Source organism: Marasmius oreades, chromosome 4, assembly GCF_018924745.1.
Source record: "Marasmius oreades isolate 03SP1 chromosome 4, whole genome shotgun sequence".
Taxonomy (NCBI): Eukaryota; Fungi; Basidiomycota; class Agaricomycetes; order Agaricales; family Marasmiaceae; genus Marasmius; species Marasmius oreades.
This window is the reverse complement of record NC_057326.1, coordinates 2959461-2971689: the sequence shown is the minus strand read 5'-3', so window position 1 is coordinate 2971689 and position 12229 is coordinate 2959461. Positions and strand designations below refer to the sequence as shown.

At 47.1% G+C, this 12229-nt stretch overlaps 5 protein-coding genes across 5 annotated transcripts; 2 read left to right on the top strand and 3 right to left on the bottom strand.

The window, feature by feature from the left end:
• Positions 1–272: 272 nt before the first annotated feature.
• On the bottom strand, positions 273–1318 carry E1B28_007774 (uncharacterized protein; the record flags this gene model as incomplete). The annotated part of the gene is made up of 4 exons (XM_043152547.1): positions 273–428; positions 497–878; positions 935–1104; positions 1166–1318. The coding sequence occupies 4 exons, from the start codon at positions 1316–1318 to the stop codon at positions 273–275; spliced, it is 861 nt and encodes a 286-aa protein (XP_043010633.1).
• A 57-nt stretch (positions 1319–1375) lies between these two features.
• Positions 1376–2834, bottom strand: E1B28_007773 (uncharacterized protein; the record flags this gene model as incomplete). The annotated part of the gene is made up of 7 exons (XM_043152546.1): positions 1376–1401; positions 1457–1621; positions 1674–1702; positions 1760–2065; positions 2122–2245; positions 2308–2694; positions 2744–2834. The coding sequence occupies 7 exons, from the start codon at positions 2832–2834 to the stop codon at positions 1376–1378; spliced, it is 1128 nt and encodes a 375-aa protein (XP_043010632.1).
• A 207-nt stretch (positions 2835–3041) lies between these two features.
• Positions 3042–8874, top strand: E1B28_007772 (uncharacterized protein). Its single transcript, XM_043152545.1, has 23 exons — positions 3042–3224; positions 3290–3353; positions 3407–4627; positions 4683–4808; positions 4858–4886; positions 4938–5021; positions 5078–5101; positions 5150–5317; positions 5370–5413; positions 5469–5498; positions 5554–5585; positions 5649–5761; positions 5819–5859; positions 5919–6017; positions 6073–6094; positions 6156–6195; positions 6262–6369; positions 6429–6568; positions 6618–6886; positions 6947–7342; positions 7400–8245; positions 8310–8343; positions 8403–8874. The coding sequence occupies exons 3-23, from the start codon at positions 4040–4042 to the stop codon at positions 8503–8505; spliced, it is 3336 nt and encodes a 1111-aa protein (XP_043010631.1). The 5' UTR covers positions 3042–3224; positions 3290–3353; positions 3407–4039; the 3' UTR covers positions 8506–8874.
• A 518-nt stretch (positions 8875–9392) lies between these two features.
• E1B28_007771 (uncharacterized protein) lies at positions 9393–10318 on the top strand. Its single transcript, XM_043152544.1, has 2 exons — positions 9393–9801; positions 9858–10318. The coding sequence occupies exons 1-2, from the start codon at positions 9522–9524 to the stop codon at positions 10109–10111; spliced, it is 534 nt and encodes a 177-aa protein (XP_043010630.1). The 5' UTR covers positions 9393–9521; the 3' UTR covers positions 10112–10318.
• Positions 10319–10608: 290 nt separating this feature from the next.
• On the bottom strand, positions 10609–11551 carry E1B28_007770 (uncharacterized protein). Its single transcript, XM_043152543.1, has 6 exons — positions 11428–11551; positions 11359–11372; positions 11216–11273; positions 11039–11152; positions 10862–10980; positions 10609–10807 (listed from the first exon to the last, which is right to left on the bottom strand). The coding sequence occupies exons 1-5, from the start codon at positions 11465–11467 to the stop codon at positions 10898–10900; spliced, it is 309 nt and encodes a 102-aa protein (XP_043010629.1). The 5' UTR covers positions 11468–11551; the 3' UTR covers positions 10609–10807; positions 10862–10897.
• Between the last annotated feature and the right edge of the window lie 678 nt (positions 11552–12229).

Below are 12229 nucleotides of genomic sequence, written 5' to 3'. Positions count from 1 at the left end.
CTTGACCCTCTGTCGGTTTACAGGCTCGAAGGAACGAAGCAGAGGGACTTTCGTTCCTCCCGTCAACAGGTCGCTCGCGAGGGCAGAGAAGGCAGTCATGGTACTGCGCATATCACACTTAGTTTGAAGACAAAAGTGACGAGATATTTGACACCAACCACGGAAGCCTCCAACGCGTGTTCGTTTCGACACAGATCACACTCCCATCTTTCAACGTTCACTGTTGCTCCACATGTTGCTATATAAGCATGATTAGACAAGCTATCGACAGATCAAGGATGAGGTTGGAACTTGCCTGCGTGACATTGGAAGCTACACTTGTTGCATTTCAATACTTTGCCGACAGGTCCATTCTTCGTGCATGCGCTGCAACGTATCTGGGGGACATTCGATGGTGGAGGCGGTGTTGATTGTACGGAAGCAGATGTCTATGTAGTTGTGGAGGGGTCAATCGATAAGAGATCATAGAGAGAAACGCCGACATTCTAAGACCAACCTTGGCACGTTTCGCAGACTGAGCACTTAATGGAGACCCTTCCCTCTTCTCCGCCGTCTTCATTTTCGCCGCTGGAAGAGATTCCTCCCTCACCGGGCGTACATTGAGATCTGCGTACCTGCGCCAATTCAAGCCACAGTTGTCGCAAAGTAAGTTGGATTGAAGGCCTTTTGGCGCTTTCAGCCACTTCTTTGACTCTTTTGTGCGACATGCACCACAGCTAGGGGGTTTAGAGGGTGCCGTTATGATCGATCCTTCTTCATCCGAGGGACCAACAGTCTGACCTTCCGTCGTCGGGCCAAGAGATTGGTATCGGGCAAAATTCGGTTCGGGAGGGGGACCGTTCTCGCGAAGTTTCCTATGTTCCTCGCCGAGTTTTTGACTGAGGGCAATCAGATTATCAGTACTTGGGATGAAGAACGAACGTTCTGAATGTACCTCTTCCAGTGACCGTAGAATCGAACGACTTCAGGCATCGACTTGACGACCAAGTCATCACGAACAGAACGTAACTCTGCGCCATATGCTGCAATAGATTCTTCAAAAGTTTCCTTTTCGGCTTGAGTCCATTCGTGGTCCGTATAGTGTTTTGTTGGATGTGCTTTCCACTAAAGATTGAATGAGTCGGCTGTTCAATCACCCCTTCTTTTCAATGGGAATACGACCCACCTTTTCCATACGTGGTGATTCAATTGTCCTCATCGTAACAGAAGTCAAAGGCCGCCCATTAATAGACGCGTCTGTCAACTGTCTGATCGCCTCGGTCAAAAAGTCCACTCCCTTAGGATCCGGTCGCCCTTTGCCCGTCTTTTCGTTGGCCATGGTCGCTAAGCATTTTTCAACTACCAGGCTCGCGAGTAAGGGGGTAGTTAGGCAGGTCTAAGGGATTAAAATACCTTCGTCAACTGCAGAGATACGGTCAGTATAATTCATAGCTTTTTTGGAACGAATTCTGCTTACATTCTGCGCTCGTAAAGTCATGCAAAGCGCTTAGCACTTCGATAGTCTTGTCTTCCCCCCGTTCTTCGTCTGGGCCTTGATGAACACTGCCGTAATCTGGATATGTTGGTTGATACTTGGGTCCCACACGAGTTGCAGCTCGACAGAAGATGAGATCCTCGGGATCTGTAATCCCTATCAAACCTGCATTACAAGTTCTGAAGAGATGATATCTCACCTAGTGTATCCTCTGCTACCGTATACTGACTGTTTTTGTGCACGTCAACTTCGTGATTCAACAACCAACTTATGTGCGTTGCTTACCCGAAGTATCTAAAAGGCCACATCTTGAAGTGTTTTACGGTCATGTTCTCCTCCTTCTCTGCCTGGTTTCGGTCCTTTCTCGGGCGTCCCCGTCCACGAGGAGCAGGGGCGTTGGATTTGAGATGGGGTGGCCGAGAGCCAGGCGTATTATGACGGACTTCACGGCTGTCTACTTCCTCCTCGTGTCTCCGAGAACAAGGAGCACACGTCCAGCCATACCCCCTTGAGGGCTTTGCAAGCAGCGGGGGCTGGACGCATCTCATGTGGAAGTAGTTCTTGCATCGGTCACACTGTACCGAATCGGGGCTAGAGAAAGGGGTTAAACAACAGAAGCTTACGAATGAAAGCTGAGTATTACATACCTAGGGCACCATTCATCGCAGGATTGGCATAGACGGATCGAATCCGTGAGGTCTGGAATTACCTCCTTCTCCGCTACAACGTATTCGTAGCGGCAAATAAGTGTGTTTCGAACATCCTCAGGGACTTTAATTAAAATTAAAATTAAAAACGAATGAGAAATGCGAGGTACCACAAGCGGTACTCACTGTTTCGAATATCTATCGAGGGAATGACTTCAAACTCCTTCTTGATATAAGGGTCAAATAAACGATTGAAATAAAACCGATCTGGACGTTTTTTCCAACCAGCGAGGTCCGAAATCTTGTCCCTGTGTACAACGTGGCATTTGGCGCGAATCTGATTGATGTCGCAAACTTCCGAATAGATGGCAGCCAATAAAAGACGCGAATCGTTTACTGGGCGGTCGCTAACGTCGCTGGGACGATAGTACCAAGCCAGACGAACTCGTGTGTAGTGGAATGATTCCCCTTCGGCGCCGGTTTTCCCTTCGGGTCTAAGAAATTCCATGATGCGAGCCACGGAATATGGAGTACCGTCTCGCACGGTCCAGCTGGGTGAACAGTAGACGTGATCTAGAAACGATTGAACTAAGGCTGAAATATCTAAGAGAAACCACTGTACCGTTTACTCTGACCTGCTGTCCGTTTCTTAGGAAGACAGGATATTTATCTTCCGCTTGCGGGGGAAAGGAAGGGTTTGAGGTATCCGCCATGTTTTGCCACAACTTCTGAAAATGGAAATATACAGAACAGCAATGAATAAATCTTAAGAAGACAGATATATGATGTAAGGGGCTATAGAAACGCTTGGAAGGGGAAATGAATATATAGGGAGGGAAAGAGGGAGTATTTGAAAGATTTGAGAGCGAAATGGCGGTTTAAGAGGAAGTTGGAAGGCGTGGGCGGAGTCTGAACTTGACCCTCACGGCAACATGCCAAGTTACAGTGCACTCGTCATACCTCTTTTTTACTTGTTTCCCTCGATATCAGTACATTTCAAGTACAGATGGGTCTATGCTAGTAGCTAGCAAACCGTCAGTTGTATGTCCAAGACCATAGGGAGTACGACGTATTTTTTCGCAGGTTTTTTTCGGGACTATAGGGTGCGTCTCAGCTATCTGCATCATGCAGATGAAGATTCTCATGACACTTCCTTCATACATCGCAGTCTTGAGAGCTCCAGTCGCGGAAACAGTTGATAGTGGTTAGCCTCGCCGCCGTGGCATCAACCGGTACCTCTATACCCTGCCAAATCTGCGATTGCGAGTTATGACCTTTCCCGTAGCGTAGCATTCTCCGGCAGTGATCCTGATTCATACGGAAGTCTTTCAGTGTTGGCATACTCTCCACGACCACCCAACTGACACTGAGCTGTCGACTCAGTTCTACCACTACACGGGTTAAAACGACGAACGCCAGGTACCACCACTCGCATTTAGCACTTCAAGCTTCAAGTCTCCGTGACTCTGGTCTGGTCCAAGCTGACTTTCAATGTCTGACACTTTCCCGCTTTCAAGGCATCGGCGAAGTGCACTTAATCTTTTAATTTATGTTCAGCCCTGAATACCATTCAACTGTTCGAGAAGTGCTTTACCGACCCCGGTACTTATGGTTTGTCGCACCCGAAAATTTTGGTTTCCTTCACTCGCAATAATGATACTCCGAGTACGTGTATTCATGATCTAGTTAAGTATTATTGGGGGTTTATGTCCTTTGTTAAGTATGATCTACCTGTGTGCGATAATTATCGGAAATACTCAGATGACAATGGAATGTTCCTGGCCGTGATCGTATCCCCGACAGTAGGCAGAAAAATAGCGATGACATGCACTAATGTGTGACGATCCCTTCTTCTCTTTCTCACTGTCACTCTCACGGCTTAGGCCCATCACTGCCAGCGACCCTTTGGGGTCTTCAAATGCGTCCTTTGTTGGCAGGGTCTTCGTCCGACACTTCCACCACCAAATGGCACCAGTTTTCGGACACATTCCCCCACATCGACGCACATAGAACAACCCTTATGGAATCTCTCCCACCTCCAGCAGTTTCACAGTCCTCAACTTATTCACGAAACTATTCGACCAGGCTCAAGTCAATGTGGTTCGGTTTTACAAGGCGACTGCGTGCAGATGTGCCTCTTTCGTCTTCAAACCCTGACCATGAAGAGCAAGGTAGATGTGAAGATCTTGAAGAGGAGTGGAAAGAGACAACAGAGAATGGCAGGACAGAGAGGGTCGTTGTCGAACAGTCTTGGGCTACTGGGCGAAGCGGAAAGCAATTCAACAGCAGCGAGAGCTCTGACCCCGATCTGGTCACCGAAGTGAAGTCAGGGGCGACGCCTCCAGTCCTCCTTGTTGTTCAGGATAAGGAGAGCGCCGTTACACGGCATGGCTTCTGGACTCGTTCGAATTTTCTGGTGCGGATAAGATATCGGATATGGCCAGTTATAGCGGAATTCTTTTTTCCAAGACCTTTCGAAGGCCATGCGGAAGAACAGTTTAGAAACGTGCGTTTCTGAAGGCTATGTCGACCCCGAATATTTACCACTGTCATATATATAGGAGGATTGGCAGTCGAAGAAAAAACTCGCATTGATTGCCTCTCTCTGGTTCTTACTGAGCTGGGGCTTGGGATTGTGGTTGGTTCCCCGACCTTTTACCCTGTTGGATAAAATTTTCTATTACGGAGTGAGCATACCTCCATGTCATCACGGATATCTTTAATCATCATTTTCAGCTGGGCCCTGCATTCAGCTTTCCCGTCCCGTGGGTAGTTCCCCTCTTTCTCCGCTTGTTTGACTTCAATCATCTGCACAGCTTCATGGTCATGTATGACTGGCCCAAAGCTCGAAACGGCATATTCTTCTATCAGTGTTACTTGGGCCTAACAGTTTGGATATGGTACGGGGCTTATATGTATATCTACTGACACCAGATCTTGATTTATTTTTTTCCAGGGCACTTCAGATAATCCTCGTTATGTAAGTTTTCTCTTCTTTGGCCCGACAAGACTCTGACTGGCGAACTAGGTATGCCTGTGGGATATATAGTACCAGTCACCAATTGTTTAGTTGCCCATCGTCCAGAGACTTCATCGGAACGTTTTATTATACCACCGCTCCTCCGACTATTGGGCTTTTTGCAATGAAGATGAACAGATTAACTGCCACAGCAGGCGCGACCTGTTTTCTCGTGATGTACGCTCAATACTTATCGTGCTTTTCACCTCAAACTCAAAGCGAATTTTAGATCTTGTGCTCTAATAGTACCGGATCGCAACACGTGGATCCGATGTAAGTCGTTGAAACCCATGCCATCTCGGTCATCAATAATCAACATTTCTCTCAGCGATGGTCAATTTTGGTGTCTTTCATGCAGGTAGGGATTCGAAGTTCATTACCGCTGTACTTCATGGTGAAAATTGCACCGGTAGTTCTTCTCTACGTCCATAACGCCATCGAAACGGTATGCTTTTCCCCTCCTCTTCCGTCTTCCGTCACCACCAACACCACAACCATCGTGCCTTAGAACGAGCGTCGGATGTTTTCCCTCCGGGTTCAGGTCAAGATGCAATTTAAGGCAACACAGCGAGCTCAGGTCAATGAACGTAAAACGGCAGAATCAAAATATCGTTTAACATCGTCAGTTCATTCTTGAACTTGAAAGCTTAAGTTTTCGCTGACGGGAACTCTTTAAAGATATGTGTTTCACGAGGTTCGAGTGCCACTCAATGCTGCTTGTCAGTAGTTATCCATGGATACTGTATTGTCCTTGGCTGATGATTTTTTACGACGATAGTGCTCGCAGTCCAGAACATAGAAGCGTCCGGTACAGTTTCGAAGGAGGTTGATATCGAGTTCGATGCTCTTGTGGGAAGCTTAAGGATGATGTCACAAGGTAAGAAACTTCAACTCGAAACTGGAAGGCGCTAATGACCATGGAACACGGTTAGTGCTTAATGATGTGCTCGACTTGTGAGAATAAACTTTGGTGATTTAAAGGATTCGTAACTGACATTTTACTTGTTCCGGGTAGTAATAAAATGGACGGTGGCCAATTCGAGCTGGTCAATAGGGTCAGTGAGCAGTGTGGCGATATTCGCAACGTTTTCGAGGGGCTGACCAAGAATCGATTTTGAAAGCCATACGTGTTTCATCAGGCGATGAGGTCCATGTTCATCCCACTACGCATGACTACGGCAGCGAAGAGGCTGAAATTTGTCGCCAATTTAGATCCTAACATCGACACAGTGCGTGACTGATAATCTCACGGACTCGGCTAAGGCAAATCTGTTGATTTAACTGTTAGGTTGCACGACGCGCCGCGTATCAAGCCATGGGAGAAGAGGAGGACGCCATCGCCCGACATTTACTAGAACACCCTGACGTCGACGGAGTGGTGATAGGCGACGAAGCGAGGTTCCGGCAGATTGTCACGAACTTGGCGAGGTGAGTCATACAAAACTAGCTACTCACCCTTTTCTTATCCTTCTGGTAGTAATGCGTGCAAATTCACGTCCGAAGGAGGAACAGTTTCAATATCGACACGCTTGATTCTACCTTCCATAGGTCCCGATGGGTTACCCATTCACGATGATAGTAAGGACACGATGGCCGCTCAGCTTTCGGCATCCAGACTTGTTCAACACAATATAAATCATGCGAAGGATAGGACGAGTCCTCCGCCGACTATTCTTGTAAGAATTGAGGTCTCGGATACTGGGTGTGGAATAGAACAGTCGGAGCTGACTCGTGGGAAGCTATTTTGTGCGTTGATCATCCTTCTTATGCTGTCTGTAAAGCATTCTTACTTGGTCTGGGTAATAGCCGCCTTCAACCAGACTGAGAAAGGGAGACAACAGGGAGGGAAAGGTACTGGGCTTGGTTTGGCCTTGGTGAGGAATATTGTCAAGCTCAGTGGCGGTCGACTGGGTGTTTGTTCTCAGGCGGGAAAAGGATCAACATTCTGGGTGGAGCTTCCGTTAGGTGTAGGCAGACAAGCCTTAATACCTTCAGGATCCAACGTTGACTCGGTGAGTGAGCCGGGGTCTATGGGGTCTGATTTGGTCAAAATTCGGACAGCGGCAATACATAACGAGTCACCGCCGGCATTGAGCCATAATACCTTAACGATGGCTGTTGATGCTGCTGCCCTTAGCGCTTCGGAATTGTCGTCGATGGCAAAGCCTAGTTCAGTGACTCACAGTACCCTGATGGAGCAAGGTATGCGTGCGTTTAGTCCATCTCGACGTCTACTTAGGCTTGTCTCTTAATTTGTAGGTGGAAGCATTGATTTGGTCTTGCGCCGCCAGGAATCTTTGTCGTCCGGGACCATGTCTTTGATGAAAGAAAGGTCTGGATCTTCTTCAGGGAGCCCACTACCCACCCCCGCCACCGAAAAATCTGCCGCCTCGTCTAGACTTATGGATTCGATGTCGGTATCCGACTCGCCTGCGCATACAATCTGCGAGTTGGACAACCTGGCGAAGAGCGCATCTTCACGGAACGGTGACTCTGATGTCAAGCATGTATCTGACCCTTCCTGCCCTTTGCAAACTCTCCCAGCAGTTAACCATACTGGACGACCGAATTACATTCCGCTTCCTCATGGTTACCATAGCATTGAAGCTTCCCTTTCTTCCTCCTCTCTGGGCGGTACTGCACACTCTTCCATGTTGCATTTTGACAGAGCCTTCGATCGTACAAGTTCATCAACAACACCCCCCTCAATCGAGTTCGACCCTGGTCTGCCCGTTCTCGTTGTTGACGATGACAAAGTGACGAGAATGATGATGGCGCGAATGTTGACCAGACTCGGTTGCCATGTCTCCGTTGCGGAGAATGGGGAAGTTGCTCTAAAGACGATTTTAGATGCACAGTTCACACCGTCTCTCATGAAATCGATTTTTTTTGAGAATCAGTCGGGTGTATTTTACGAGACTGGCGATGAGACGAGTCAGCCACCAGAGTCGCCTGTTGTCGATAACGGACCGCTGGCCAAATTTGCGGTCGTTTTTTTGGATAATCAGATGCCCCTGTTGTCTGGGATACGGACGGTGGAGATTTTGCGAAAGATGGGACGGAAGGACTATGTCATAGGGTTGACGGGTAATGCGTTACTACCTGGTGAGTAAACTCACTTCCTTCCTGTGATCATTTGGATTAGGTTGACTGGCCATTTTCTGTCTAGATCAAGAGGAGTATCTGAAAGCTGGGGTGGACGCGTAAGTCAAACTTCTTTTGAGACAGACTTCATCCATGCTGACGTCGTTGTCTCTGTCAGCGTACTCACCAAACCTGTCCTCGAACCTTCGATTAAAAACATCCTGAAACAGGCCGATCTACGTCGGAAACGACATAGTCGTCCCAGTCCCGCGGCTTCATGACAATAACTTTGTCCTTCGCGCTACATACATGATTTTAGCTTGCATCTTCAATACATGTTCCATGATTTTCCGAGCAGTCGCATTGATTTTTTCAGATTCCTCTTACAAGTTCATTTGTACTTCTTACTATTGCATATGTCGGGATACGTGTACCTTCGGGCGTCAGGTTTTCTTTTTTGATCTGTTATCAATTTCGCATTGTACTCTTGGTTTTTGGTCGAGGGCTTCTGGTACATTCACGATGGGGTTAAAGGTCGAAACATACTCAGTAACTTAGGCATGTTTAATCCCACACTACACTTGTTTGAATGTTGTCGACTGGTATTCGAATCTTGGGATATCACGAATGATGAGAATCTGAAGTTTACTATATATACACTCATGAATTCACATGGGAAAGCTTCGCAAATAACCGCGGTACACTGTATGCCTTTATAGATACCTAGAATAAAAATGCGACGCAGTCAAAATTGAAATTATAGATTGAACCAAAAGTGATCAATTTGGGAAAGTAGGCCAGCATAAATAAATCGAGTCCTGGTGTCTAGAGTGATGGATCTAACAGTAGGTGTCGGAATAGCTGAGCTTCCTGACAGCTCGAGGGTTGATAGTAGTGGCTTGCCTTACACTGATGGGCCTATGTTTCTGTTGACTAGTACTAACCCCGACTCTAGGACGTCGAGAGATGGAGTGAGTCCGTGTAGTCGGAAAATGGGAGTTTGTGCACATGGACGAAAACCGGGAAAGGCAAAGACGATGTCGTCTAAACCGCAGAATTGGTTGGAAGAAGAATTCCCAGAACAGGTAGTTCTGAAATAATTGCGTTGTTGTCAAGGCAGCAAAAATTGCTTGTCATTGTTTGCTACCGAAGGTATTTTCCTTATACGGAAATTTTCAGCTCCCACACCCGAGTTCCAGCCTGGATTGCTCTACTTTTTGCTTCCATACTTAAACGGTAACGCCAACTATGGATTCCCCAGAATTCCCCCAGCTGCAACAAAAAACCACTTCCTGTCATGTCCGCTTCTACTTCCCCTACACCAGTCATCGCCCAGCCTCAATTAGCGGCTACCATAAATCCGACAGATAGTTTTTTCGGATACACCTTTTCATCAGGCTCTGTATCGGACTCTAGACACGACAGAAGAATTATATCTTCTGATATCGACTTGGAACTCGGGTTGAATCACGATTCTTCACCGGATATCGCACCACCACCATACATTGAACCCCCAGAATACACAGAATCATCGGAGACAGTGACGCTCGCCAAATACCTGTTCAAATTTGGGTTTCGTACGTGTTTACATTTTCCTAGACTCCCCTCGATCCTTACCCTTTGTCTCCTCTAGTATTCCCACCTTTCTGGATAATGGGTGCACTCATCATCCTCACCCCTCTACGTGCCCCGGACTCAGATATCAATGATCCTACTTCCCCCCACGCCTGGCTTCCAGAGAAAACTGAAGCTGAACGCGCTGCTGTCTTATCTCACCTCCGACAAGCAGAGCTTAAATGGGCTTGGAGGTGCCTTTTCGCGCTTCTTATCGTCACGCTCTTTGCCGTTGTTGCTGGGGCTACTATATGGGCTGTCTTGAGAGCGTAATGTCGCTTCTGGACGTCCTTAGTCCTACGTTGGCCTAGTTTGCCACGCCCTTCGCTATTACTTGCGAGTTGATTCCTCGCTCCGATCCCCTCCTTTTTGCATAATACCATTCAAAGCACCTTCATTTTCTTCGACTATGTCTCTTACGATGTATCCCTAGAAGACTACTGTATGACTACCAGATTTCAAATGTACTCTCAATTCACATCTAGTACACAATATGATATTTCATCTCAAACGAGGTCATCCCCAATGAATCGGGCTCGAAAGTGATCGCTCTGGATTCCACAGGATGAAGCCGACTCGATCTGGAGTCCAAAGCCTGACTGCCTAGCTACTTGATGGGACGATTTGCGCTTCTTCTCTCCCAAGCCTGGAGAGTTCCCAGCTGACGACGGTCAACTCAATCCAATGGCGACGTGAGTGCCTCAAGATTCAACTTGTAAGAACCGTTGTTCAAAACGCCCCGAACTCACGGTCTCAAGGGGAGAGAATCGTCCAAGAGAAGTTTAGCTATATCAACAATACCCATTCAAGGTCGAACAATCAGGCGTATAAGCTCCAGCTAAAGATCAAAACTGGCAATGACATGTGTGAAGACTGAACGGTTTGTGCTCCTGAAGACAAAAAGACGGCGTCTACTTCCTTGATTAATCGTAATACACTATGCAGAGAACACGATGTACGGGTTTGATCCTTAGTACCAAAAGATTCAGTCAGTTTCGGAAAAGAAGGTCGAAACTCGCGGACCTCTATCTCCGGTTCTCGGAAAAAACGTAGAGAAGTTTAATGATGTTCCCCAGCGATGTGCCCTGCTTTGCTGTTGATGTAGTTATATCGTTTGTTGCCCCATGTATAGATTCCGTAGCCTAGACAAAAGGATTTGAGCCCCCAAAAGCGACAACAGAAACAGAACCAAGAACGCACCAAGAGCAAACGGAACGAGAATATAAATTGCCTCAGCAGAAACACGTCTGTAGAAGTTGAAAACATAGTTTCGAATCATGTTGGGTGCGACTTTTGATTGAAGTGGCGAGAGGGCTGTATTTGGAATAAAGAGAAGGCATCGTCAGCTTCGGATTGACATATCAAAACGATACGCACTGTATTCAGTCATACGCTGCTTCAATCCAGCACCATGGGTGTCACCCCACCATTTGAGCTACAAAATCCAATCCCAATCCCAATCGCAGATTTCAGTAAAAGATAACGAGTCGACCGCGAAAAAGTGGGATGAAAAAGCTCACGTAGGCATGTCGGGCTGTTTAAAGAATGGTGAGTCTACGGTCTACATACGGTAGCGAGTAAAGGCTTACGAGGAGGCATATCGCCGAGACGTGCTATTGAGGGCCTCATATTGGGTTAACGAATGGTTGAGAAAGTAAATGAAAATCCGAGTTGAGGGCAAGAGCTGGGCTGAGAGCAAAACCGGTCCTCTCCGTGCTTACTAAGCAAATGTAAACGCGTGAATCAACGACACGACATCTCCACGGAATCAGAATTTACACTTCAACCACCACCTACCAAGGCTCACATTCGTTCACTCGTATGTTGTTCCTCTACATCCATAATTTAACATGCTACAAGTCTTTTTGCAGAGAAACCGAAACAATGACGCACGAGACTCTCTACGCACTGGCCAATTACCTCGGAATGCTGGCCATGGTCACCGTCGTCGGATATCATTTCGTTGCTGTCAATGCGAGCTATATCGCAAAGAATGGGGTGCACTCAGAGAAGAAGATGTAAAGCGGTTATTTTGGAGGAGGCAGGAAGGGGTTTAGGAGTTGAGCGTTTTTCTGTGTATTTCTAAGGCCCAGGTGTGTTCCTTCGTTCGATGTTTTCCTTTCGGTTCCTCTAGACCTGTTAACTCATCTGAGCACAGACTACGGGGATTCTATGTTCTGGTACTGGATTGTAAAAAGCTATGATTAATAGCGTTGCGTTCGAATTGAGCCTCCTGCGCAAGTTATACCACTATTGGACCGTCAACTTAGTTTCTCGATTGCATTTGCAGCACTGTTTTCATGGGCCCGTTCTGACGCCCACATACTCCGTCAAGGATGAACGCTGTTCAAACTTCGTGTATTCGTACTTGCGGGTCAAGGAAGTGGATTG